The 26,871-nt window shown below is 41.5% G+C and overlaps 1 protein-coding gene across 18 annotated transcripts in view; it reads left to right on the top strand.

The window, feature by feature from the left end:
- Window positions 1–26,871, top strand: part of SIPA1L1 (signal induced proliferation associated 1 like 1) — a 364,598-nt gene that overhangs the window by 242,283 nt on the left and 95,444 nt on the right. For all 18 annotated transcript variants that reach the window (XM_078448063.2, XM_078448064.2, XM_078448062.2 and 15 more), the window contains 2 exons: window positions 11,816–11,946; window positions 17,408–17,596. In XM_078448063.2, the coding sequence (XP_078304189.2) occupies window positions 11,816–11,946; window positions 17,408–17,596 (320 nt within the window). The remainder of the gene's footprint in view (window positions 1–11,815; window positions 11,947–17,407; window positions 17,597–26,871) is intronic.

The following is a 26,871-nucleotide window of genomic DNA, read 5'->3' on the forward strand; positions in this document are numbered from 1 at the left end:
TGGCAAGGCTTTGGGCACTGGAGTGGTAAGCAAAACAGACCACCTTCCTGGAACTTACATTCTGGTGAAGGAGACCGACAATGAATAAGTCACATAAAGGATACGTACACTTATGGTAAAAATCTGTAATCTAGAAGTGGAGAAAGTAATCCCTCTCCTAGTTCCAGTAATTTGGCTTGTAATCTACTATGTTTTTTCTTACACACACACAAATTCATTATCCCGGTTAGTATTAATAGGAATGTTCTTCATATTTTTAAAGTAGTTTTAAAAATCAACAGGTACACATGGGGCACCTGGCTGGCTCAGTTGGTATAGTGTGTGACCCTTGATCTAGGGGTGGGAGTAGAGCCTACTTGAAAAACAAGTACACATTTGTATCTTTATTCTTTGATTCAATAATGGTATTGATTATGCCTCTGGTGTGTGCCAGCTACAGTGCCCGGCAGAGAACAAAAGCACATGTACCTGTCTTCATGGTGTTTAGAGTCTGCCCTTGGTGACCTTGAGACAAACAAGAAACTATCAAGCATTATTTTTTTCCCCCCAATTTCAACAAATATTTTTTGAAAATCTACAATTTCTTTGTTCCACTTGCCTGGAGTCCATTTAGATGGATGGTGGAAACTCCGAATTTATCCACCATGTCTTTCTTTTGTAATTTCAGTTTCTTTTTCATTTTGTTCTATATTTATCAATTTTATCTCCCAGAGAGGGGATTGGTATACGCCTGTCTGCATTCTGTCATCTAGGCCTGCCATTTTATTTCAGCCAGTTGTATTTTTAATCCCCAGGATCCCACTAATTTTGTTTCCTTGCAGTTATTTTTCATAATTGCTCATCCTTAATTTATATACCTCACCTCTCTCCATTGCCGTCCATTAGAAATTTCTTCTCCTGAGAAATGTTTGTTCTGTGTTTCTCATTTTTCCCTGTCGTGCTCTTCCTGGTTTTGCTTAGTCGTCTGGTGGTCAGAGTCCTGGGAGGACCGGTGTGGATGGCAGGCCTCCCCACAGTGCTGTGCGTCCCTTTCCCCAGCAGGCTTCCCTGGACGTGGACAGGGAGGACTGAGGGCTGGCACTGGAACGGCAGTGAGACCTCCTAACGTGCAAATGTCCCTGCAGCGTGAGAGGGCGGTGACCATGGTGCAGGATAGGAACCATGGGTGCCAGAGCTGGGCCAACTGTATCGTGCTCCGTTTCTGCATGGAGCTGCCTTTCCTCCTCCACCCTGGCGCAATGCATGTCGTGTTCTCTTCCTCTCTCAACCGCCTGGCAGGCTCCTGCCTGTCATGGGTTTGTGATGCTTGAGTTGCCCCCTGCTCCCCACCACTGCCCCAAGTCACCCTGTGCCCTTGTTTCTACGATGCTCTGGTTCCTAACCAGCCTAAGCACTCCTTGAAGGCAAAGACCCCAGATTAGGGAAGCTCAGTAAACGTTCCACAGTTGAACGATGTTTGGTGCGGATGTGAAGTCTAAGATTTATTGAGTCGAGTGTATCCTGTATTTATAGCTTCAGGGAGAGGCTGTGAGGGCCCTCTGTGCGAATGACCTTGTGTTCTACTGCAGACGCCGGTTAATATGTTGCAGTTCCTTTTCCGCTCTTTTCAGGAAATGAGACCACAAACAAGTCTGTGTGTGGTCATGGTGGTTTAGTGGAAATTAACCAGGTCCACCAGGTGATCCCCACAGGCCCAAAACACCGGTATGGAGAATGAACTTTACTAGTGTAAACTATAGTAGACACAACTGATAGATGCCAAAATGAGTGGGCGACAGTTGCGGAGGAGAAGGATTGGCATAATCTCAAAGTGTATCCCAAAGATACTTGTAATGTACTGTCTGGCAGGTGCCATCTTAGTGGAGTGAATCCAAGTCCATTATCATGAACCCCATGAAGTGGTGGTGCGCTGAGGTTACATCATTTCTGTGGTTCTCTTGCCCAAAGTACATAACTTCAGTCCAATCACGTGAAACCACCAGACAAACGCAGTTGATTGGTAAGTACTTTTCAAAGGTGTCCAGGTCATGAAAGACTGGTAAACAGTGAGGAACTGTGACAGACTACAGGGGACTGGGGAGAAATAACTAAGTACAATATGGGACAGAAAAAAAAAAGGGGCATAGTGGAAAAACTGGTGAAATTTGAATAAAATCTTTAGTTAATGGGATTGTACCAATGTTAATTTCCTGGTTCTGGTAATGATAATTGTACTGTATGTAGCATTGGAGGAGGCTGGGTCACGGATGTATGGAAACTCCCTGTACTGTTTTTGCAACTTCTCTAAGTATAAAGTAACTAAGATGAAAGAAAAAAACCAAAAACCTCAGGTGAAGTCAGTTACTGGAAGCTACCATAGGAACCATCCGCATGAAATCTAATGCTTACCCAACTTGCTGTGTCGAAGTGCAGCAAAACCACCACCATGCTTACAGATTTCCATATTCCAAAGAATTTCTATACTCTTTGCTGTCTCAAGGAAGGAAGGGATCTTTAGCTCTGTTATTTCAGGACAACTTGATAACACAAAATAAAAGCCTGTCGCCTGTTTTCTAATGCGTACCTCATTATAACTGTAGACACCCAGTGAGCCCTTCATCCTGAGCTCCAAAGTCAGGTGCTCCAGAAATACTTGCTCTGTTGTATCAGTTCCTTTCCTCAGCTTTCTGATGGAGCTGCTCCTCTGTACATAGTGGCCATTCATCTGAACTTTAGGGCAGAGAGAGAGATCTCTAAGTGCATTGGAGTCAACTTAGAAGCATTTGATGGTAGAGAAGCATCAGCAGAAGCAACATCTGTACCTGGTAGACAGCATGTGTGTGGGCTGTGCTGTTTTTTTGAGACACACTGCGTTGTCTCTGACCTGCTGAGCGGTGGTGACTTCTCCCTTGACTGCATTTGTTGCTGTCTCTGAGGGACATTATTCCAGATCCTTCAAAAGCATTTTTATGTAGGAAGATGCCTTGCAACAATATCCCTGGTAAGGAGGGACAAAGGATGTTTTAAATACAAAAAGTGTAGTTATAGACAGGTGTTTCATTGTTAATTTCTCTCATTTGAATGCTATATTTTTTTCTGAGTTGGCATTTGAATTAGTGTTAACATGAAAAGTAAAGAATTACACTAGTATGCACCCTTTAACTTTAAAGGTTTTTTTAACACTCATTGGCCATTTGCAAACCAAATACATATTTTTATACTTCAAAAAAATCTTCCCATCATAAAAGTCATATATATATTCGTCATAAAAAAAATTAGTAACTATAGAAAATTAGAAAATTAATCTTACAGGATTGCTAGTGATTTTATTTGTCTCATCTTTTTAATACATTCCTATTCATGTTTTCAGTAAGGTAGAATCATTAAATACAGTTTATATATTTCTTCCTCGTTCTGTAATTGGCTGTGCCATCATTTATTTAAAGTTTTCCACCTATTGCAAATTTCAGTTTTCCAGTTTTTTAATTTTTTTTTTTTTTTTTATTGAGAGAGAGAGAGGGCATGAGTGAGGGAGAAGGTCAGAAGGAGAAAGAGAAAGAGAGAGAGAACTCTAAAGCAGCCTCCGCACCCAGCACAAAGCCCCACATGGGGCTCCAGCTCACAAACCATGAGACCATGACCTGAGCCAAAATCAAGAGTCAGACACTTAACCGAGCAGCCCAGGTGCCCCTAGTTTTTCATTATACATATTGTTGACATCAGATGTTCCTAAGTGTCTCTCCCGCCCACCCCCACCCCCCACCATTGACCTATTTGGCAGTTTGGCAAAACCTGTGGATTCTTGGAATAATGTTTGTTTTACTCAAATCAGAATAATGTTTTTAGGGGCAGCTCAGCGGGTTAAACGTGTGGCTTTGGCTCAGGTCATGATCTCACGGCTCGTGAGTTTGAGTCCTGTGTCTGGCCTTGTGCTGACAGCTCAGAGCCTGGAGCCTGCTTGGGATTCTGTTTCTCCCTTGCTCTCTGCCCCCTCCCCCCCCTCAAATATAAATAAACATTTAAAAAAATTTTTTAAAGAATGTTTTTAAATACATAAAATAAAAATACAAAGTGTTTAAATACAAAATGTTTATTTAAAATTTAAATGTTAAAAATGGTAAAATACAATAGTGTTAAAATTTTGTAACATAGCAATAAATGTGTTTCTTATGCATTATTAAAAAGATCTAGTATCGGGTCTGATAGTTTTCAAAGTAGTGATGAGCATAACTGATATTTTGATATGCCTGCAACAACTATAATGTGATATGAAAATATCGGGGTTTTTTTTGATGTCAAAGTCACATGTACAGCTAATATTACTGTAGTATGTTGCCTGCATTTATAATGGACAGAAATGCTACATTTCATTTAACAGCTGGTGAAAATAAAAATTTTTTTTTCATTTAAGTTCATGGGCCCCCTGATTTCTATCTATAGATAAGATTAGAAACCTCTGGCCAAATATAAATGATCTTGTTATGTAACTTCCCCCCACATACCCAGTTATTTCCATAAAGTAGACATCTGTAAATCAAATGCTGTGGCCTTTGCGAGGATCTTGGTTTTTATTGCCGAATTGCTCTTAAGAAAGCTGAGCTCAGAGGGGCACCTGGGTGGCTCAGTCGGTTAAGCGTTCTACTTCAGCTCAGACATGATCTCACAGTTCATGAGTTCAAGCCCTGCATTGGACTCTGTGCTGACAGCTCAGAGCCTGGAGCCTGCTTCACATTCTGTGTCTCCCTCTCTCTCTCTGCCTCTCCCCCGCTCATACTCTGCCTCTCTCTCTCTCTCTCTCTCAAAAATAAATAGAACATTTTAAAAAATTTTAAGAGGGGCGCCTGGGTGGCTCAGTCGGTTGAGCATCCGACTTTGACTCAGGTCACGATCTCGCGGTCCGTGAGTTCGAGCCCCGCGTCGGGCTCTGGGCTGATGGCTCAGAGCCCGGAGCCTGCTTCCGATTCTGTGTCTCTCTCTCTCTCTGCCCCTCCCCTGTTCATGCTCTCTCTCTGTCTCAAAAATAAATAAAACGTTAAAAATTTTTAAAAGAAAGCTTAGATCAGAAAGGTCTGACTAGTATGTTTAAGCTTGTATAGTTGAACATTTTCTTGCCTACTTGGAATATTTATAGCATATATTTTTTAACGTTTATTACAGGCCCAAAACATTTTAATTTCATCACTAATGAGATTGAATTTTCAAAAATATAATTACTGGCTGTTTTTCAGAGATAATGACCAATAACCACCCCCCCCATTTTGATTGTTACTCTTTATTTTCCTCTTGTTTCAAATAGAGTTTTCTTTGAGCTTTTTTTCCCCTTTAATCATTTTGCTGCAGTTTATTAATGTCAACATAACTTTGTATTAAAGTCTACCTTTTATTGGCAAGTTAGGGGGCTAGTATGGGCTGCTTAGTGTCACATGCTCTTTTGAGCGCATTTGTGCTTAATTTTGGCAAGTTTGGCAAGTAGACCACCCTACTTTTTAAGAGCTACCTGTCAAAAAAAGAATTGGAACTTCAGAGCACTGTGTACTTTGTAAATGTGCACAATTACTCTTATGCAACAATAATTATAAGCTTAGTGGAGTGCTTTGGGACAGAATTCTGGCATGTGGCCAGTCCTGTGTAAATGTCCACATCCATTACTATGACCTGCTTTTGATTATGATGCAAAGTCCTGGGCTATTTAGTTCTCATGGAACCTCCGCCCTTTATAATTAGGATGAGCCCTTTGGGGACCAGAGACTGAGAATCTCTGAGTGGTGCGCTTCTCGGAAAGAGCCATTCTTCAAAAAGTTGGCCTCTTGTTACCGCTACTTTGCCAAACCTATGTCTCTCATTTTAAAAGCAGAATATGCTGCTGTTGTTTTTCTTCTTCTTTTTTTAAAATTCTCCTAACTTTAGATCTGTCTTTTCTAACTTAGTTATTAGTCTTATTAAGATGGATAAGTTGCACGAAAACAAAACATCTGAACAACTTAAACCCAAGAGGCAGAGATGAGCCGCTCTGCAGAAGCATGTGGTCCAGTGAGCAGGCTTCCTAGTTGCACCCAGATTCTCCAGTAGAAGTGTCAAGGGTCAAAGTTCAGGTCGACTGCACTAACAGTGGCACACTTGCAGCCCACCCAGTAGACTGTTTCAGCAAACAGTGGCTTAAAATACTGAACATGGTGAAATAGTTTCAGTTGTCAATGGTTCCATTCTCTGACCTGCTGACATGTAGGGAGGCCCAGGTCTGTCAGCTCAGCACAACTATCTTCAGTGCCTCCTGCTGCAGGGACTTAAGGTGCCTTTTCTAGAGAAAATGGGAGGGTTTTCGCTTTTCCTTCTGCGTAGTCGATTAGGGTGACTAAGGTTAGAATATGAACATTTTTGTGACTTCAGCGTATATTGCTAAGACGCTTTCTAAAATGGCTGGAATCAGTTCACAGGGCCACCAGCAGAATATGAACGTGACAGCTCAGCTCGGCCAAGCACCAGTTTTCACTTCAGAGATGTTGTTGCTAGTTTGTCAGGTGGGAGATAGCAGCTAAGTTTCATTTGCTTCCCATGTCTTCGATTCGCGTTTATCACATCTAATTTCCCTATTTAAATTTCTAAGTTGACAACTTTAAGGAAATATTTTAAGTTTACAAATTATTTCTAGAAAACAAAAACGTAGGGGCGCCTGGGTGGCTCAGTCGGTTGAGCGGCCGACTTCAGCTCAGGTCATGATCTCACGGTCCGTGAGCTCGAGCCCCGCGTCGGGCTCTGTGCTGACCGCTTAGAGCCTGGAGCCTGTTTCAGATTCTGTGTCTCCCTCTCTCTCTGATCCTCCCCCGTTCATGCTCTGTCTCTCTCTGTCTCAAAAATAAATAAACGTTAAAAAGAAATTTAAAAAAAAATGTATTTTTGTTCCTAATTCTACACAGTGCAGATTATGCTGATCTCCCTAGGGAAATGCACAACTGAAATTGTATTACAAAGTCTGCAAGTATGAAAACCACAGGAACAATCCAGAAAGTGCTGGTTGAAACCCCGTAACTCTTCTGATTGTATTTTCCTTTCCTCCTTTACAGTTAAAATACGGGGCTCTTCCCCACCCCAACCCCCCCCCCCCCCATACACTTGTTTTACACTCAGCTCATGACCAGGTGATGTGACTATACTTGATCTAATTACTGGAGCTTTGAATTGTTTCCTATTTCCCCTTTCTAAGATTGTGAATTTTTTATTTATTATTGTGAATGTATCAACCAGAAATACAGTTATTTATGCGGAATATTCTAGTGATAGCAGAACTACTGATTGGCACTTTCTGTATCATCCTTGTTAAAACTCAGGAACCAGAACTAAGAACTTCAGACTAAATATTTGTTTAGGTGTTAAATATGGAAAATGAAGGCGGGGGAAGTCAACCATCTATGAGTAAAATGTTAACATCTCTCCCTTTAAACACAGTGAAGCCTTGCTTATCACACAAGGAATATCAAGGAATAAAGCTTTTGTTTTTATATAAACCCTGTTTATTTTTTAAAAATCTGATTTCATATATTTTCATAGATTGCTGATTAAGATGCTTTTAAGTAATCTAAATCTTTTCTGTTCTGGGAATATGAAACCAATCCAAAACCCAGGTGTTTTTAGTTTTTTTGGGTTTTTTGGGGGTTTTTTTTGCACACAATGCAGAAATTGCTCCTCTGGCCACTTAAGCAATTTGAGTTCAATAAAACTTTCTTTATGTATGATCTGGCTAGTTCATCCCTTAAGGCATCAAATTGTATTGGACTTTTTTTTTTTTAATTTTTTTTTTTTAACGTTTATTTATTTTTGAGACAGAGAGAGACAGAGCATGAATGGGGGAGGGGCAGAGAGAGAGAGGGAGACACAGAATCGGAAGCAGGCTCCAGGCTCTGAGCCATCAGCCCAGAGCCCAACGCGGGGCTCGAACCCACGGACCGTGAGATCGTGACCTGAGCTGAAGTTGGATGCTTAACCGACTGAACCACCCAGGCGCCCCGTATTGGACTTTTTAAAATTCATAATATAGTATCAGGAACTTTGGGGAAGATAATGTTAATATCAAATGGCTAAAAAAAATGAGCTTTGGAATCAGTATAAGATCATATATTTGAATTCTGGCACTGTTTGCTGTTTGCTAGTTGTGGCTGGACAGTGACTTATTCTCTCCAAATCCTAGCTGCCGCATCTGTAGAAAAGAAGGAAATCTCTGTATTTTCATGGTGGACACGAATATTAGGTAGAATGCTTGGCAGAGCACCTCAGTGCACGACATGATATCATTGTAACAGAATGTGTGCGGTATTGGGTTTGGCACTCCAGTATGCTGGCACCAAAATGTCACTGCCTTGGGTGGTATAATGCCTGCATGTCAACTCATCTGTCAGTAGGTTTATCTACCCTACTTGATTGTCCAGTTCCTCTCCCCTTCCCCTCTCCTCCCTCAGACTTCATCGTCCTGAGTTCTCCCATCACACGCTTCCAGGCCTTTCTGTAACACTCATCCGCAACTCCCCCACTCTTGTTCTCTCTCTTTCCCCTTCCATCCTCACAAAACACAAAGCTGATTTGTGGATCTGACTGGAAGAGCCCTGTGGAACTGATGAATAAGTCTGCCAGCTAAGGGTGTAGGTAGAGGGCTGCTAGGAAAAAATAACGGCACAGCCAGGGGCAGGTACCGAAGGTGCTACCCAAAGCCTGAGGTGCTAAGACGAAGGTACTGAGCTTGAAGGACAGGCAGAACCAAGACTGGCCAGAAGGACCAGATAGGATGCCTCTAAAAAGGCTGGCATTTTGGTTTATTAATGTTTTTTATTTATTTTTGAGACAGAGAGAGACAGAGCAGTGGCAGGGAAGGGGGAGAGAGAGAGGGAGACACAGAATCGGAAGCAGGCTCCAGGCTCTGAGCCATCAGCACAGAGCCCGATGCGGGGCTTGAACTCACAGACCGTGAGATCATGACCTGAGCCGGAGTCGGACGCTCAACTAACTGAACCACTCAGGCGCCCCTGGTATTTTGGTTTAAAGAAAAAAAATCAGAGTCATTTGTCTTAAGATCAAAGTTTAAGGACTCAGAAATTCAATTTAAGGTGACATACTCAACCAAAGTCCACTGCCAGAGAGTACACAGTACATTTGGATTTTGAACTGAATAAAGGTTCGTGTAGAAAGGGTGTTTTTCTATACCTCTGTAATCCCTGGGAGCAGAGAAAACAGACAGTGTGCACAAAAAACAAGGCTCTTATTCTGAGAGTAAGTCTTACTCAAGTGGAAACATATTTTGGACAAGCAGAATCTGACCATGATAGCAGTGAACTTAACTCAGGGAACCAGACCAGAATTCCCATCTATCCCATGAAACTGAAATAGAGGAACAAATGGAAACGCTTGCTTGGAGCTCTTTTTCAAGGAAAAAGGAGAAAAAAAGTTTCTGCACCGACACACACGAAAGTTTACAGTCTGCCTAGAGTTATCAAACCAGAGATGGGTTTGTTTGAAGATAGAGTCTGGATGAAATACTAGAAATCACTTATACTTATCTCCGGAACATTTCCCAACTCATAAATGTACTTATTTAACAGCTGTGAAAAATTGCAGAAAAATATGATCAGAATTTAATAATGACACACAAAACTTTACATGACCTTTAATTTCTTTTCTGCTTTTTAAACATTGAGTTTTATGCAGGGTTTAGTTTCTTTTTTATAGTTTTTAAATGTCTATTTATTTTGAGAGAGAGAGAGAGAGTGAGCAAGGGAGGGGCAGAGAGAGAGAGGGAGAGAGAGAATCCCAGTGCAGAGCCTGATGCGGGGCTTGAACTCATGAACCATGAGCTGAAACCAAGAGTTGGACGCTTAACCAACTGAGCCACTCAGGCACCTCCTCTGAAGCTTTTTCAGTGTGTTGAGCTCTTTGCTCCTTCAGTAGACGGCCCCAGACTGCTGTCTTGTTTTCCTTTAAGTTCTTGTCTGCTCTTTCATGCGGTTTCTGTCTCTTGCCTTTCCGTTTTCTTCCTTGTTGTCAATTGTTGTATCACATTGCCGTCCGTATGCAAGTCCGTAACAGCCCTACACTCTGGACTTTGTCAACCTCTGGAACGATCACACCTCTGAGACAAAGCAGTGAGCTTGAAGACCAGACAACCAAGCTTATTAAAATTGTATGCGACGTAAGAGTAAACAGCCCCTGAGTGTGATTCACACGTGCAGAGCTTTGAGGGTATACAGAAATGTTTGTAGTGAATTTTGTGACCTCCATTGAGTTGCTTTTTGGTTATCCATGTGTGAGCCGTTCATTGCCCGTATTCCCATTGTGTTTTCTTATTTTGAATTTCCAGGGAGTATGATGACGTTCTTGGAGAGCCCTCACTCACTATATGATTGTATCTTTTACGACCACTCTTTAGTACTTGTAGAGTACCTTCATATACATTACCCAAATTTTAAAACTATATGATTAGATATGTTATGCTATTATTTCTTCTTACTCTCATGGGTTTTCAAATGCTTTTATATTTTGCATGGGAATGACACATATTTTCAAATGTATGCATTTTGTATGAGGAAAATTGACCGTGTCACGTCTGAGTCATTTAATGCCTGTGTCACATGTAAATGAAATAGGACCACGTAAAGTGCTGTGAAGAATAAGTTATCCACTTTAGTTTTTCATATATTTCTGTGTTTTGTGGACTTCCTCGTCGGTGAGCCATCTCATGTATTGACAAGTTTTATTTTTTTTAAAGAAGTATATACTTAGTGTACAGTGAATATCATTTAAAGAAATTTTTTTCTGTAATTTAATTTTGATCCTGACTTTCCATCTGGTCAAGAGGAAGGTAAATTCAACACCAGTCCTTTGGAGTCTTGAGCAGTGCAGCCCGTTTGGGGAAGGGCCCTGAATCATCATGTCAGTCACCTGGCCACACTACCTCTCTAGGAGGGACCTGTTATCCCAGCCCTCACGTGCCCTCCAGGTTCATGGCTCTGTAGGTCGCCTTTCGTGCCCACTGCATGGGAACCACTGGTAAGGTGCAAGAGCCCCATGCTAGACTTCCACCTCCTGGGCGTACTTAGAAGCTCTGTCCTTGTAGACCCTACTCTTGCTGGGAGCAGAGTGCGACTCGGTGATTCACAGACCTTTCTGCTCTCTTCAATTCTGGGAAGTCTTTGTTAATCTGGGGGAAATTCCTCAATCCTCAAACTCTGTTCTCAACAGATTCAGGGTTTTGTTGTTGCTATTGTTTTAACAAAACTAAGGAGCATTGGCACAAACCTTCCCTTAGGCGAGGAAGCCCACATAATGCAGCCCATTTAAATGGTAGAGTATGGGGCGCCTGGGTGGCTCAGTTGGTTGAGCGTCCAACTTCCACTCAGGTCATGATCTCACACTCAAGGGGTTCGAGCCCCGCGTCAGGCTCTGTGCTGACAGCTCGGAGCCTGGATCCTTGCTTCAGATTCTGTGTCTCCCTCTCTTGCTCCCCCCCCCCCCCCCCCGCCTCATACTCTCTCTCTCAAAATAAATAAATATAATAATAAAAATTTTTTAAACAGTAGAGTATAGGGACAGAACACAAATCTCTTTTAAAAACTATAGTTAAATAGTAAGTTGCAGAGGTAGTGAAAAAACAAAAAACTCGATAGGCCACCTCTATTCAGTGTTATGTTCACTGAGACCAAACTTGTGTATCTAAGTCTCTGTTTCTGTAACTCATTGAAGAATATTTGTTAAATGCATTGACATTTTATTGAGTGATCTTACTATCAAACAGAATATAACATTTTTAAAGTGTTATGTAAATGTTCTAATTTTGTTTTGTCTTCTTTTACCTAAGAACACTGGAACTATTTTGGGGCCGATGAGAATCTTGGACCAGTGGCTGTGAGCATTCGGAGGGAAAAGCCAGAAGAGACGAAGGAAAATGGATCTCCCTACAACTACCGAATAATTTTTAGAACCAGTGAGGTAAGTTGCAAACCAGAAAGATTGAGACTCGATTGGAGTGAGGAAAAAATGGAGTGGTCGCAGTAGCAAAGCAATTAAATTTAATAGCACATAGTTACAAATGCTTTTGAATAAACAAAGGCCCCTTTCATTCATTCTGATGGTGATGGGGGTGGACATAATGGTTAGATTTGGATCCTTCCTTTCCATGGGGCTCTGGATAGATGCAATAAATGAATGGGAGTTTTGATGCAGAGAAAGATACCTCAGTTAAGTGTGGCCCTAGGAAATTGGAGCCCTCAGAATTCCAAAGTGGATATTGCATATCCGGCTCAGGCGGCCGGAAAGCCCTGAGCCAGCTTGAGCCAGGGGCCTTACAGATGAGAGAGGGTCACCCAAGAGTAAACTCACTCTTACAAAGTGTTGCTTAGGCCAGTTCTTGACCCAAGAAGAGGGAAAGGCTCTTTTCTTCTTCCATTTTGCTGTCTCTTGAGCCTGTTACCTAGGCCTTTTAGAGACAGAATGCAGACCAGTCAAACCCAGGGCTATCTAACTGCACGTTGAGACAGGCTCTTGGAGCTCCTTAGGAATCTAGGCACACATAATATGTGAGTTTTTATTTTAAAATGAAATTTAGGTCAGAAAAGAAAAGGAAAAATAAAATAGCTAACGGAGCAGGGGTTTTTTTTGTTGTTGTTTTAAACTCATGAACAAGTTTGGGACAGCGGTTTGCTTTCTTTGTAAATATATATATAGTTGTGCCAGTTATGAATTTATTATTGCCTCCCTGCACCAAATTCACTTTAGGACTGTTGTGAGGCATTAATGCCTAATACTCCCCTGAGGTATGTAGAAAATAATGGGTTTGAAACTAGTTTAAATAGGACAGTTAACCTCATTTCCCCCATTGAATACAAGGCATGTGTCAGGGGTTGGCTTCACTTAGTAATTGTTCCTCAGCTTGAACTCGGGGGAAATTAAAACTAGGATTTTTAAAGGCACAAGTTCCATTTCTCACGTGTGGTACACGGTGGCCAGAGAGGATTGAAGCGCTCTCTTGCCCTAGTGTACTTTCTCTCCACACCAGAGCTAATCGCTAAGCAGGGTGAATGCTTTAGTTGAACGTAGAAAAGCACGGAGAACATGCTGTTCTTGAAGTTGGACGAGGTGGTTGCCCCTCTCTGGCTTCTTGGATCTCTGTGAGCCTGTTACCTTACTTCGGGTGTTTTTGCCTGTTCTTACCTGTTTCCTGTTCTTACCTGTTTCCCTCCCAAGGCCACCCCCATTTCAGCCCCCACCATATTCTTCCTTTTCTGTTTTTGATCCATTTAAATGCCTCTTCTTGCCACTGTCGTACCGTCCTTCATGCCAGAGGTCAAAGTTTGCTAAGTGAGGGATTTCTTTCTCCCGTCCGGTCACTTTGGTCATTGGTCTCCATGACCATCCCTTCCAGCTTGCCTTGCCACATTCCCTCTCTCCCTCCAGCGTTAACTGCTATCCTGAGTTCATGTGATCCCTCTGCCATGATCGGTGGCTCTGTCCTTTCATCCCTCACTCCCTGGGCCCAAAGTGTTCAACCTGCACCTCCCCCTCCTTCCCTGGACTTGCAGCCGCTACTCCTTCCCTTTTCCGCTAGCCCGTCTGGCGAGCCCTGCGGTCCACTGACTTAGCCTGTGATTGGGACATCCAAGTCAACTGTTACTTGTACTTCAAAACACCATCACCGCTTGCCTTTATGTTCAAATTAATGTTTAGCTGACAACTCTATTACTGAGGGGGTTCAGGCCGGAAACCTTAAAGTCACACTGGACTCTCCTCCCTGCCTCCTGCCCCCACCCTGGCTGTCAGCAAAACTGGTTGACTTTGTTTTCAAGATATGCCCAGATTTCAACCCCTTCTTCCATCCCATCACCTCGGCCTGGGCCAGGCCACCACCATTTTTCACTGAGAACCTTTCTTCCTGCCTCTGCCCTTAATCCCTGCATCCTTTCAGCCCAGGAGGGATCCTTTCGAAGTGTAAACCGGATCTGTCATTCCTCAGTTCAGAATCCTTTAGTGGCTTCCCATCTCGTGAGAAAAAACCAGTCAGTGTCCTTTGCTAATTTAGGAGAGCATCCGTTCCCTTGGTCTTTCCAGCCACGCTGGCTTCCTTCCCCTCTGGGCCACCGTGACGCCTCTGCCTCAGGGCTCGGCTGCTCCCTGGTCCTGTGTCCTGCTGTGTTCTTCCCCTGGCATCCTCCTGACTGGAGCTTTCTCATTTCCTTCTGACCTTGACTCCTAAACCACAGCGGCCTTCCCTGGCCACTGGATCTAAAATTTCTGCTCCCACATATCCCATTTCACATCTGATGTGAGGCTTTCTTTTTTCACGAACATTTAATACTACCTCACCCACTGTACTTGTTATTTTGTTTGTTTTCGGTCTCCCCCACTAGAATTTAAGCCCCGTGGGGATAGGGACTGTTGTCTGAGTCGTTCACGATGACATGGCTAATGCCTAGAATTGTACAGCCGTGCTCTCCCTTCCCCTCTGTCTCCTTCCTTCATTCTCTTTCCTTCCTCTCTCTCATGTGTATTTAATGGAGTGCCCCTAGCTTTCGTGGAACTTTTTCCTTTCCGGTGAAAGTAATCCTTAAATGTGGTTTAATGGTACTATCTTAATGAGGCTTTTCATACAAAGAAACTAACAGAAGTCCTCTGATAGAACCCTCTCTCGAGGTCCGTCCCACCTGACAGGCATGTTGCTCCTTCCTCTTTCATTTCGATAGAAATCATCAGCGCACAACACAAACAGAAAAACATCAACGTGTTTGTAAAGCTGACAGTTTCTGAAGAAAACCTTGTGACACTTGAGTGTTTTTAAGCAAGGTACACAGGGACTCCTAAGGCCTCTCGTCTTGTTTCTGGAAATCATTAACAGAAATATCAGTAATGCTAGTGATCCAGTTATAAAAAATGAGTCATGCTTTTTCTCCTCTGCTTTGGCTTCCTGGAGGTGAGCTGCAGTCTTCTCTGTGCTACAGGATTAGCATTCCCGGGCTTGGTTTCTCAGCTGAAAATACTTGGAGCCTCTGTAGCTTCCGGGCTCCAGGCACGTTACCTCAGGGACAGAGGAGCACGGTACCTGGGTCTTTCGGCGGTTTCCCATAACTCAAAACACAATCAAGCAAACAAATCCGAGAAACCATTTCTGTCAGATTAGGTATTAAATCATAGGAAAATGATGTGTTTTCACACAAGTGTTATTGAAACCAAATTATTTAGGGGCGCCTGGGTGGCTCAGTCGGTTAAGCGGCTGACTTCGGCTCAGGTCATGATCTCACGGTCCGTGAGTTCGAGCCCCGCGTCGGGCTCTGTGCTGACAGCTCAGAGCCCGGAGCCTGTTTCGGATTCTGTGTCTCCCTCTCTCTCTGACCCTCCCCCGTTCATGCTCTGTCTCTCTCTGTCTCCAAAATAAATAAACATTAAAAAAAAAAATTTTAATAAAAAAAAAAAAAAAAAAAAGAAACCAAATTATTTATAAATGAAAGAAGAGATACTAATCAAGTGAATAGGACCTTGTTCTTGGATTGAGAGCAAGATGTTGGTCAAGTTTGCTTTTCCTGCCCTCCTCCCTCTTCTGCATCATCTGGCAGATGTTAGAGGTTTTGCTTCCCTGGTGGTTTTTCCTTTGGCCTCCATTTCGCTGCTAGACGCATATCATGCCCTCTTTGCCTGATTCCCGGATGCTTGCAGCTTCCTGCTCACCGTATTGTCTGCCTGCGGCTTCTTCCTCTGGCTTCTTCCTCTTGCGGTTCCTCTTGAGGGACGCATCACCCTCCGCACTCAGACAGGGTCTGAGGTTGCCCCTGGGAGCCTGATGGGTGCACACGCCCGCTCTGGGCTCTCCCCACCCTGCCCTTGGCACTGTCGTCAGCTCTGTCTGCGCCATGGCCATGGCTCCTTCACGCCCACGCCCCGTGCTCTCTCATCTCCGTGCCTTTGCTCTCTGACATTTTCCAGAATCCTCCCCAGGTTCATGGTGCCTTTTCAGTGCCACCTCTTCCGCGAGGGCCTTTTCTTGTGCTCTGAGCCATGATGCTCCATTTTCTGCCTTTGGACTCTCTTGGGCCCCGAACTTGTTACCCTTTCCCAGTAAATACAGCCTTCCGAATTCGAGGTTGTGTGTCTCTTCCCTCGCACGTGCCACACCTGCCTGTCGACACGCCCTCCTCTGTTAGCTCCTGTCACTCCCGTGTAACCTACAGGCTTCCTGGAAAGGGGTTCAGTGCAGTGGGGCTTTTTTCTTAGGTCACATACAATGTTTACGTTATGTTAACAACTTAGCCACGCGACACCTTTTGGGAATTGCGACTGCTTTGGGCTTCTTGTTTACTCCAACAAATCGTCGTTACACAGGGAAATTTCTTTGCTTCTGTTTATTTCATAATAATGGAAAGTGTTTCTAGAAATAAGGGGAAATCTAAAGTAATTTGCAGTGCTGTAGACTCTGCTGCTGTACTAACTACAGTCATTGTCTTGTGGTAGCATTTGGGGATATAAGTAGTTTATGCTTGTCCATGATATGTTATGAAATTTAAAACTTGACCCTTATCTTTTGTAAATCAGAAAGGTATAACATGTAAATCCTGAACATTCTTCAGATGTTTCTCTGGGATATCTTCTTAATTTCCTGGTTAGTGACATTTTATAAGCCATATAAAGGTCTAGATCTTACTGAGTTCTTGAAGGAAATACTTTATTTGGCTTTAAAGTAGATATCCTTGGAAGGCTTGACTCTGAGTTCCCTTGGGCTTGTCTGGGTCTTCTTGAAAGTGTTGGCCTTGGGGCACCTGGGTGGCTCAGTCGGTTGAATGTCTAACTCTTGATTTCGGCTCAGGTCATGATCCCAGGGTCACGAGATCTAGTCTGGCATGGGGCTCCATGCTGAGCATGGAGCCTGCTTAAGATTCTCTCTCTCTCTCTCTCTCTCTCTCTCTCTCTCTCTCTCTCTCTCTCTCCCCCCTCCCTCTCTCCCCTTCTCTTCCTCCGCCCCTCTCCCCTGCTCGTGCACAGGCTTTCTCTTTCTATAAAAGAAAAAAATAGGGGCACATGGGTGGCTCAGTTGGTTCAGTGTCAGACTGCGGCTCAGGTCATGATCTCACAGTTTGTGGGTTCGAGCCTTTTGTTGGGCTCTGTGCTGACAGCTGAGAGCCTGGAGCCTGCTTCTGATTCTGTGTCTCCCTCTCTCTCTGCTCCTCCCACACTCATGCTGTCTCTTGCTCTCTCTCTCTCAAAAATAAATAAACATTAAAAAAAAAACAACTAAAAAAAAAGAAAACAAAGTGTTGGCCTTGTTTTTCATATACAAAGTATCTAAGCCTTTGAGAAGTCATTCCCGGCTCCTCGGGGGCATCTGAGTCTAGGCCTTCAGAGCATGTGATGTATTTACTCCTCTCCCACACCGAGAGAGACCTCACTGGAGCACATGTCTGTTTTTCAGCTCATGACCCTGAGAGGTTCAGTCCTGGAGGATGCCATTCCCTCAACGGCAAAGCACTCGACAGCCAGAGGACTGCCCCTGAAGGAAGTGCTGGAGCACGTGATTCCTGAGCTCAACGTCCAGTGCCTGAGGTTGGCCTTCAACACTCCCAAAGTCACAGAGCAACTCATGAAACTGGACGAACAAGGGGTAAGTTTGGCTTCTGGGGGAAGACGTTCTTGTCGCTCAGATTTCCCGCTAGGTGTCCAGAATACAGAGCTTAAGGTTTCTTTTTTGACCCATTAAACGGATGGCATTTATTGCAGAGCATGGTCGGTCTCTTTGCAATTACGCATTTTCTGTTTTCCTAACTCTCTGAACTCTGAACATTCCTCATCTGATGAAATTTTCTGTGTCAGAATCGATAAATAGGGTTCTTAAACTGTGTTCAACTCTTTTAGTATAAAATCTTCCATAAATGCAGTGAATTTTTCAGGGATTCTAAGAATAAGTAGTAGCAATAAGAGTAATATATTCACCAGGCTCTGTTTTCAGTGCCTTCAATATGTTACCCCATTTCATCTCCCAACCCTATGAGACTGGCACCATTAATGGAGACCTTGTCTCTATTTTAGAGATGAGGAATCTGAGGCATAAGGAGATGGAATAGTAGGCCCAAGTTCACACAGTTAATAAGTTCAGAGCCTGTACGGAGAGCCACTGTCCACAGTACAGCTGTTCTTAAAAGCTTCAGTTTTTAAAGCCTATTTATACCACCAAAGATGTTTTCTAGCCAAGATTTCTAAATACAGAATTTTAAAAATTTGTGTCCCAATTAGTAACAAAATGAAAATGCTCAGGATTTTCTTACTTCTATGCTTCCGGTACTTCCTGTGTGGCCATTTGGTCAAGATGCAGCTGGGCGATAGGACAGTCCATACAGAGGCAGCACAAGGGTAGAGAATGAAAAACTATGATCTCACAAATCCACTAACCGGGGAGCGGGCCCACATTCTGCTTGGAATAATTTGAACATCTGGGCTAGTTTTGTTAGATGTTTTATTTATATACTCTGACTCTTTGAACGTCCTTGAACCGTTTTAGCCATATTACATCCTAGTAATATGAGTGATCATAGCTTTATTATTGCATTAAAAAAAACACCCTCCAAAACACCGGTCCCTTTATTGAATGCCATTTTATGAACTAATTTTGATGGTATCTCCTTAATTAACCAAAAATTCCAACGTTATTAAAATGAATGGGAATTTTAAAAAGTCTGTCTCAAGGTGTGTTCTTTTAATTCAGCCACTAGGGATATATTGGGAACCAATGGTTGGACACAGCTTTTCTCATCATGACTCTCTCTCTTCATTCGTTTCACTTGTGAGAAAGGCCAGCTGATGTCTGTGCCACGCGTGGACCTCCAGCAGCAGGCTGTGCATGTCCACGTTTATAACATGGAAACAAGGGAGCACTTTGAATGTGTCAGAAGACTGCCGGTGCACTAGTGAGCTTAACTATTGGGGGGCTGTTTTCCAGTAAGTGTTCTGAAGATTCAGTCTAACAAAGGAGGAATAGAGAAAAATGAGGATTAGGCTCCACTGTATGGATTCGGTCTTTTCAGTGACCATGTTTTTCAAGGAGAATACATTAAAACAAATTTTTTTTAATGTTTATTTATTCTTGAGAGAGAGAAAGCATGAGCAGGGGAGGGGCAGAGAGAGGGGGAAACACAGAATCCAAAGCAGGCTGCAGGCTCCGAGCTGTCAGCACAGAGCCCGATGCTGGGCTTGGACTCACGAACTGTGAGATCATGACCTGAGCCGAAGTTGGATGCTTAACCGACTGAGCCATCCAGGTGCCCCAAGGACAGTCACATTTAGACACTGATAATGTAATCACAAATTGAACATTCTAAGTCCTACATTAGAACAAGTTATTTTGTGGGACCGCTAGCCCACGTTATGCCCTCTCTTAGTGATGAACTATTCGTAATCCCATCAACACAGAAAAAATAAGCCCACTGTACAGTGAGTTCAACTTAAATTGATTTAATTCATAAAACTGTCCATTCTAAAGTTAGGGCTTCTTATGCTTAGCGGGTATTAAAATGATCCTTTCCTTCATAAATTATTGATGATGATATATGTTAGTTGTTTTCTGTAATGCCTTTCCTCTGCGAAATTAAAATTTGGCAACCGATGGGCATCTCCCCAGTTTTATTTTGGAAATTTTACTAGGCAGTAGAACCTAAAACTTTAAAGCCTGATCTTCCATATATGCAATTCTAAATCTGAACTAAGGGGCACCCCCCCTTGGCCTCTGTCTTTTCATTTATGTCTCCATACCATTCAAAGCCAGGATTGTGCTGGTAAAAAGCACATGACATGCATACTTAGGCGTTTAGTCTGGGGAGTTCTTTTTTTGGTAGGAAATCTCATTAATGCCTTGGAATCATTTCGAGAAAATGATTATTTTGGTGCCTTGTACATATACAGATTTCTTTTAAAAAAATGCATGTAAGTGCAGTAGATTACACATTTGAATCATTGCAAAACATTTTGTTTCCATCCTTGTCATCATTTTAAAAAATTTCATGCTTTGTACATCCTTACATTTAAAAAGATTTGTAGAGTGATACCAAGAAATTAGACTCACTGAAAAGAACTTCTAGATCTCCCTTTAAGTTTTATTTAAATGATTGCTTTAGTAGCTTTTTCCCTTTAAACAGCTTACATAATTATGCTTGGAAAAAGAAAACATTGTTTGCTTGCTTCATTGTGGCATTTTGCCTTTCAGATCTCTGTTGCTTTATTTTCTCATTTTACCACTTTTAAAAGCCGAAATGAATAGAAGGACGAATTAAAATTATGTCTGTAATATGTAAAAGAAAGCATTTCACAAAAATATAAAAATGTGTTCTTCATTTGACTAGACTGATATGTTTGCAGGAACTGAAGAGGCATTTTAATTCCTAAAGTTTTAGAAATGAATGTATGCTTATCCCAGTTATGTATGTGGCTTATCCAAGCTTTTACATTCTCCTCCCTGATACTTTTCTGGGCCTTTCACTATTCATTGATGTCCAGGTCCATCATCCTGTACAGGGCAGTGACCTACCAGTGATTTCACACTGTCAAGAGTTGGGAACAGTGTGTGACTTAAGAACATCTGCATCAACTCTGGACTTAGTTTATCCGTCATGGTTCTAGATCTTCACTTACTAGATAATTGAGAGCATCACTTATGATAATAACAAATTAGATCAGCATGTGTGTTTACTTATCACACTTCCATAAGCACTTCACCACACTGCCTGATTTATTTGTCCTAGCGCCCTGCACGGAGGTTCTAATTATTGGCCTGGTTTATGGTTGAGAAGATGGAGAATGTCGGAAGTTCTCAGTGCTGTTTTCAAAACCCTCAGTAGTCCTGAACGCTGGGTACACACATTTGCATAATGCTACCTTTCGTTTATAACATTTGCAAGTTATATTTTTTCAGGTCTTGAATTATTTTGATCCTCAAAACTATGCTGTAAAATATCAGGAATTTCATCATCCAAGCCGGCTTTTTAATAATATAGCCAATAGTTACTTATCAATTTGCCGGATCAGCGCCATTTTTCTTCATCAGTCATTTAAAAAGCACCTTCATTTCACCTACTCTGTGCAAGGGGAATGAAAAGCCACCATGCCGGGCACATGGTGAGCCCTGAGGGACTCTTAGCTGTGGTTGATAATGATAAAATAATAAAACTTGTTAGTAGCCCTTTACATGCGCCATCTCATTGAACATTTGCAAGCATCCCGTGAGAGAGCTGCTGTCATAGGTAGTATAATATGTTATGCTTACTGTCATAAGTAAGCACAACTGTTTCAAATCTAATAAATGCTCGTTGAGTAATCACTCTTGGCGGATTGTTAAAGACTATGGAGAGTAAATGGGTTAGTAAGACACAATCCTTCCCCATGAAGGAGACAAGGTCATCAATTACTGTAATGAAAGTCAGGTTTAATACAATGAGTGTAATAAAAGAACGGCAAACAAAGAGCACTGGAGGTGCAAGCCAACAGGGCCAAGTCATGATTGGTTAGGCCCATTTCCAAGATGGGCCATGGAAGGGAAGAGGGTTTCATCAGGCCAGAGAACAAGCAATGGGGTGGTCTAGATTCCGAACAAAAAGCACAAAACACAGAGGGATGAAAGCACAGCATGGTTATGGCAGCAAGCAGTCTTGCGGAACAGGAGCGTAAGGCACATGTAAGAGAGCAATAAAAATAGATACTTTTTATTGGGCAGTGACCAAGCTAGGTACCATGTGAAGCAGTTTACATGAATTACTTTAATTAATGCTCAGAATCCTTTGATGTCAGTGCTTTTATTGTTCTTATTTTACAGACAAGGACGCTGAGGCACAAAGATGCTGAAAGACCACACCAGTCACAGTTAGGATCTGGTGGAGGCGGGTTTTAAATCCAAGCATTCAGACTCCACAGCCTCCCTTCTTACCCAATGCACTAAATACCCCATCCTCCTTTTCTCTCCCCTTGAGTGGGAGAGGAAACTGGAAAGATGGCTCTCAGCAGTATTGCTGCTGGCTTCAGTGCCCAGAATTAAGTAGAACATGTTAAAGTACTATAGCCAGTTTGCAGTAGAAAAAATTGGTAGTCCTGTTTTCATTAGGAAACGTCAAGTTTCATGTATGTGGTAGTGGTTTTCCTAAGTGAGTGTCTCCACTGTTTTTCTAGGTAATTATTAAAAGTGCAAAGAAATGAAAATATTTTGGGGGTTTTCTATTCCTTAAAATCTTACCTTCAAGTTATTGACATTGAAGGGGAAAGGTGATCATCTCTGATTAGGTTTGCAATATTTATCTGAAGAACAAATCTTAAGCAATGTTTATTTGATCACAAATAGCACTGATTCCTTGATTAAGGACACGGATGAAATTTGCTGCTGACTTCGCCTATTCATTGCCATGTTGCATTATTTTACTGAGGATAAATGAGTTTGACCAGCTGCTTTCTTCTTTGATTCAGGCAGCAAGATTTAAAGAACGAACCATAAGGAAGACATTTTTCCCAAGACCTATTTTGTATGAATGAGGCTGTGGCAGAACAGTTGCCATTCCTGAAATTTTATCCTAGATTATGATAACAGCTAATGCACAAACTAAAGTTCAGATGGCCACACATTGGTTCTAGACAATTCATGGGTCTGTATGTACATCATCAGGAAGGAAATATACATGACAGTTGTCAGGTCAGTGGAAGAAGGCAGTGTGGCATTATTGGTAGCTTTATCTTGTCTGTTCACAAGTGATGATTACTCTGCACTGGCTCCTCCGTGCTCTTTTGCCTGGCTAAGGCAGGAACGGGTGACTTGTTGGGAACTTTTCCAGTGGTAGGGTTCTGTGATTAACACAACCGACAGCAGTGGCATTTGGAAGACATTTGGCTGTGGAACAACCGCGGTTTGCAGTGGTGGAGTTCCGCGTGGCAGCGACATGCAGTGAGGACCCTTTGGTTCACAGTCCAGAGAGTGCAGCTGTTTCAGGCCCAACTTTGAATTGTGGATTGTGTCTTAAATTCAGCATTAAATTAAAAATTTAAACTAGTTCCTTTCCCATGGGAATAAACTAGCTAATATCTTCAAATGGTGCAGAAATCCAAGTAATTCTGTTTATTTTGAGGGATCTCATAGTTATCAGTTTTATTAGTTTCTTACATATTCCTGTGTCTCTATCCAGACATCATCAAATATGCATCTAGAGTCTTACTTCTTCCTTAGAATATACAACACGCTCCGGACATTTTCTCTTTTTCACTGAGTAATGTGTTTTGGAGACCTTTCCATGTCAGTATACAGAAAGCTTTCCCATTGTTTCTGTGGCTGCATAGTATTCTATTTTGTTTCTGTACCATAGTTTATTTTATCAGGTGCCCTAATGTTGGGCACTTGGATTGATTCCACTCTTTTCCTGTTACAAACAATGCTGTAATGAAGAGCCTTTTTCTGTATAACTGAAATTCATCTTCGTGTCAGATCAATTTAATACCCAATATGAAGCTTTTTATTTTTGTGAGAAGTTTTGCACAACATTAGAGAAGATTATTGCGTGTGTGTATAGAACATGTTATGCCAAAGATAAAAATAGATCAGAATGGCTGTGCACATATATAAATAATTTTGACAGCATCGCAGTCAGATTTTTAAAATAACTTCCCTACCCAGTATCCATTTCATTTTTTAAAAGCAGTTTTATTTTTGTTAGTAATTTCCAATGAGGATACATTTTCTAACATCATATTTTGCTCACAACACTGAATTTTTCCAGTCTCTTTGACATTCTTTTTTCAGGGGACAGTAGAGTGATGAATCTTTAAGAAATGGTTTAAAAAAGTTGTCGTGTTTATAAAGAACAAACCAAAGTAAATGCTGTCAGGGTGAATCATGAGGATTTTTAAAAAAGAACAAGAACTTCATGTCCGGTAATGACACACTAGTTTGTTGCAGACCAGACCACCCAATGAGAAGAACCAGGAACACTGGACAAAATATTTTTAAAAAGTAAGTTTGTAGTTTCACATCTGGAAATACGGGGTATATCTATTTTTTTCCCTATTCTTCCTGCTAAGTACAGCTAAATGCCTTGTACATTGTATGAAAAGTAAACATAAAATGAATCTTCAGGATAGAGAGGAGGCAGACCGGCTAAGGACCGTGGGATTTGGGGAACAACACAGTGGTCGTTTGTGATAAAATGAGAATAGAGGGGAACTTGCTCAATTTAATGAAAAACATCTACCCAAAACCTACAGCTTATATCCTCCTTAATGATGAAAGACTTAGTGTTAACACGGCAGGGATATACAGTGTCACCATCGCTATTCGACATGATACGGGAAGTGCTAGGCAGCACAGTAAGGCAAGAAAAGGAAATAAAAGATGTTAGAGAAAGGGAAAAAAAAATAAAACTTTTCCCTATTTCAGGTGGCTTGATAGTCTATGTACAAAGCCCCGAGGAAGCTACAAAAACTTCCTAGAACTAGAAGGTGTGTTCAGCAGGGTTGTGGGATTCAGCATCAACTCACAACAATCGATTTGGTATCTTTGTCGTTTGTATTAGTTGAAGGGTAGTTGACGCACAATGTGACATTAGCTTCGGTGCACTATAATGTATGTACATTATAGTGATTCAGCCAGTCTGTGCCTTATGCTCTGCTCACCACAAGTGTAGCTGCCTACCGTCAGTCATCATACAGCGCTGTTACAGCACCATTAACTGCATTCCTTATGCTGTATCTTTCATCCCCATGACTTATTCATTTCACAGCTGGAAGCCTGTACCTCCCACTCCCCTTCATCTGCGTTGTCCTTTCCACCCACCCACCCACCCACCCACTCTGGCAACCACCATTTCTCTGTATTTATAGGTCTGTTTCTGCTTTGTTTTAGATTTCACATATAAACAAAATCATATGATTTGTATTTCTCTGACTTACTTCACTTAGCATGATACTCTCTGGGTCCATCTGTGTTGTCACAGATGACAAGATCTCATTCCTTTTTATGGCTGAGTAATATCCCATTGTGTGTGTGTGTGTGTGTGTGTGTGCACACACACACACACCACATCTTCTTTATCCATTCTTCTATTGATGAGCACTTAGGTTGCTTCTGGGTCTTAGCTATTGGAAATAATGCTATAATAATCATAGGGGTTAATTTATCTTTTTGAATTAGTGTTTTCATTTTCTTTGGGTAAATACCCAGTAGTGGCATTACTGAATCATATGTTATTTCTGTTTTTCATTTTTTGAGGAACCTCCATACTGTTTCCCACAGGGGCTGCCCCAATTTACATTCCCTCCCAACAGTGCACAAGAGTTCCTTTTTCTCCACATCCTCACCAACACTTACTATTTCTCATGTTTTTTACTGTAGCCATTCTGATACGTAATAAGGTAATATTTCATTGTGGTTTTGATTTACATTTCCCTGATAATTAGTGATGTTAAGCATCTTTTCGTGTGTCTCTTGGCATCTGTATGTCTTCTTTAGAAAAATGTCTGTTCAGGTTCTCTGCCCTTAGTCGTGCCCCAGTTACTTGTTTGGGGTCATTTTTTCTTTGATGTTGAGTTGAATATGTTCTTTGTGTATTTCAGATATTAATCCCTGATCAGATATATCATTTGCAAATATATTCAGTAGGTTGCCGTTTCCTTTTGTTGATGGTTTCCTTTGTTGGGCAAAGCCTTTTTGCTTTGGCGTAGTTCTCAGTTTGATTTATTTTAATGAACATGTGGAAGCTAAAATTAAAATACAATATCACTTCTAATCCCATAATAAAAAATGAAATGCTTGGGTATATATCTAACAAAACATGTATAGGACTAGTGTGCTAAAAACTATAAAACACTGATGAAAGAAATTAAAGAAGACCTAACTAAACAGAGAGACATACTATGTTCATGGATTGAAAAACTCAAGATTTTAATGTCAATTTTGCCCTAATTAATATACGGTTAACACGATATTGAAGTCCCTGTAAGATTTTTTTGTAATTGTAGACAAGATTATAAGGCAAAAGACCTAAAATATCTAAAGCAATTTTGAAAAAGAAGAATGAAATGGGAGAAATCATTGTATTTGATTTCAAGACTTATTATGTGACTACATTAATCAAAACTGCATTATATTATTGGGAGGACAGACTCATAGATCAGTGGAACAGGATAGAGAAACTAGAAATAGCACCCATCCCCACATATATCCACGTGATTTTGACAAAGGTGTAACAACAATTTGATGTAGGAAGGATAGGCTTTCCAAACAAAGGTGCTGGGACAATTAAATATCCATAGAAAAAATAATGATGTTGACCTAACTATTACACATTGTACAGAAATTTATTCAAATTGATCATTGACTAAAATATAAAACTATACAAATTTTGACAGTGATATAGGAAAAACTTTTTGGGATCTAGGACCTGGTAAAGAGTTCTGAAACATAACACCAAAAACTTGATTCATAGAAGATAACTGAGAAAATGTATTCATCAAAATTAACAATATCATGTAGTGTTTTTTTCCTTAGACATTCGTTGTTTTATGCGTGGTTTGGGGCCTAAGTTCAGCATAAAGTTTCAGATAAAAGTTAGGTGGCAAATTAGCCTTGATTTCATGAGGGCTGCAGAAATAAAAAAACAGAGTTCAGGGATCACTGAATCTGTAAAACAGTCATTGAAAATCTGGAGTGGAAAAACAAAGGCAAAAGTTAAAATTTAAATAGATGTGTTTAAGAGCATATTAGAGCAGAAGAGAAAAAATCATTTCTCTTTTTCTTTTCCTTTTTCTCTCTTCTCTTCTCTTCTCTTCTCTTCTCTTCTCTTCGTGACAACATTTACTGTAAGTGTTCTCTTTAATCTTCATCCCCTAGTTCCCCCTCTACCCCCTCCCAAGTCTCCTCTGTTG

This window comes from Panthera onca, chromosome B3 (assembly GCF_046562875.1).
Source record: "Panthera onca isolate mPanOnc1 chromosome B3, mPanOnc1 haplotype 2, whole genome shotgun sequence".
Classification (NCBI taxonomy): domain Eukaryota; kingdom Metazoa; phylum Chordata; class Mammalia; order Carnivora; family Felidae; genus Panthera; species Panthera onca.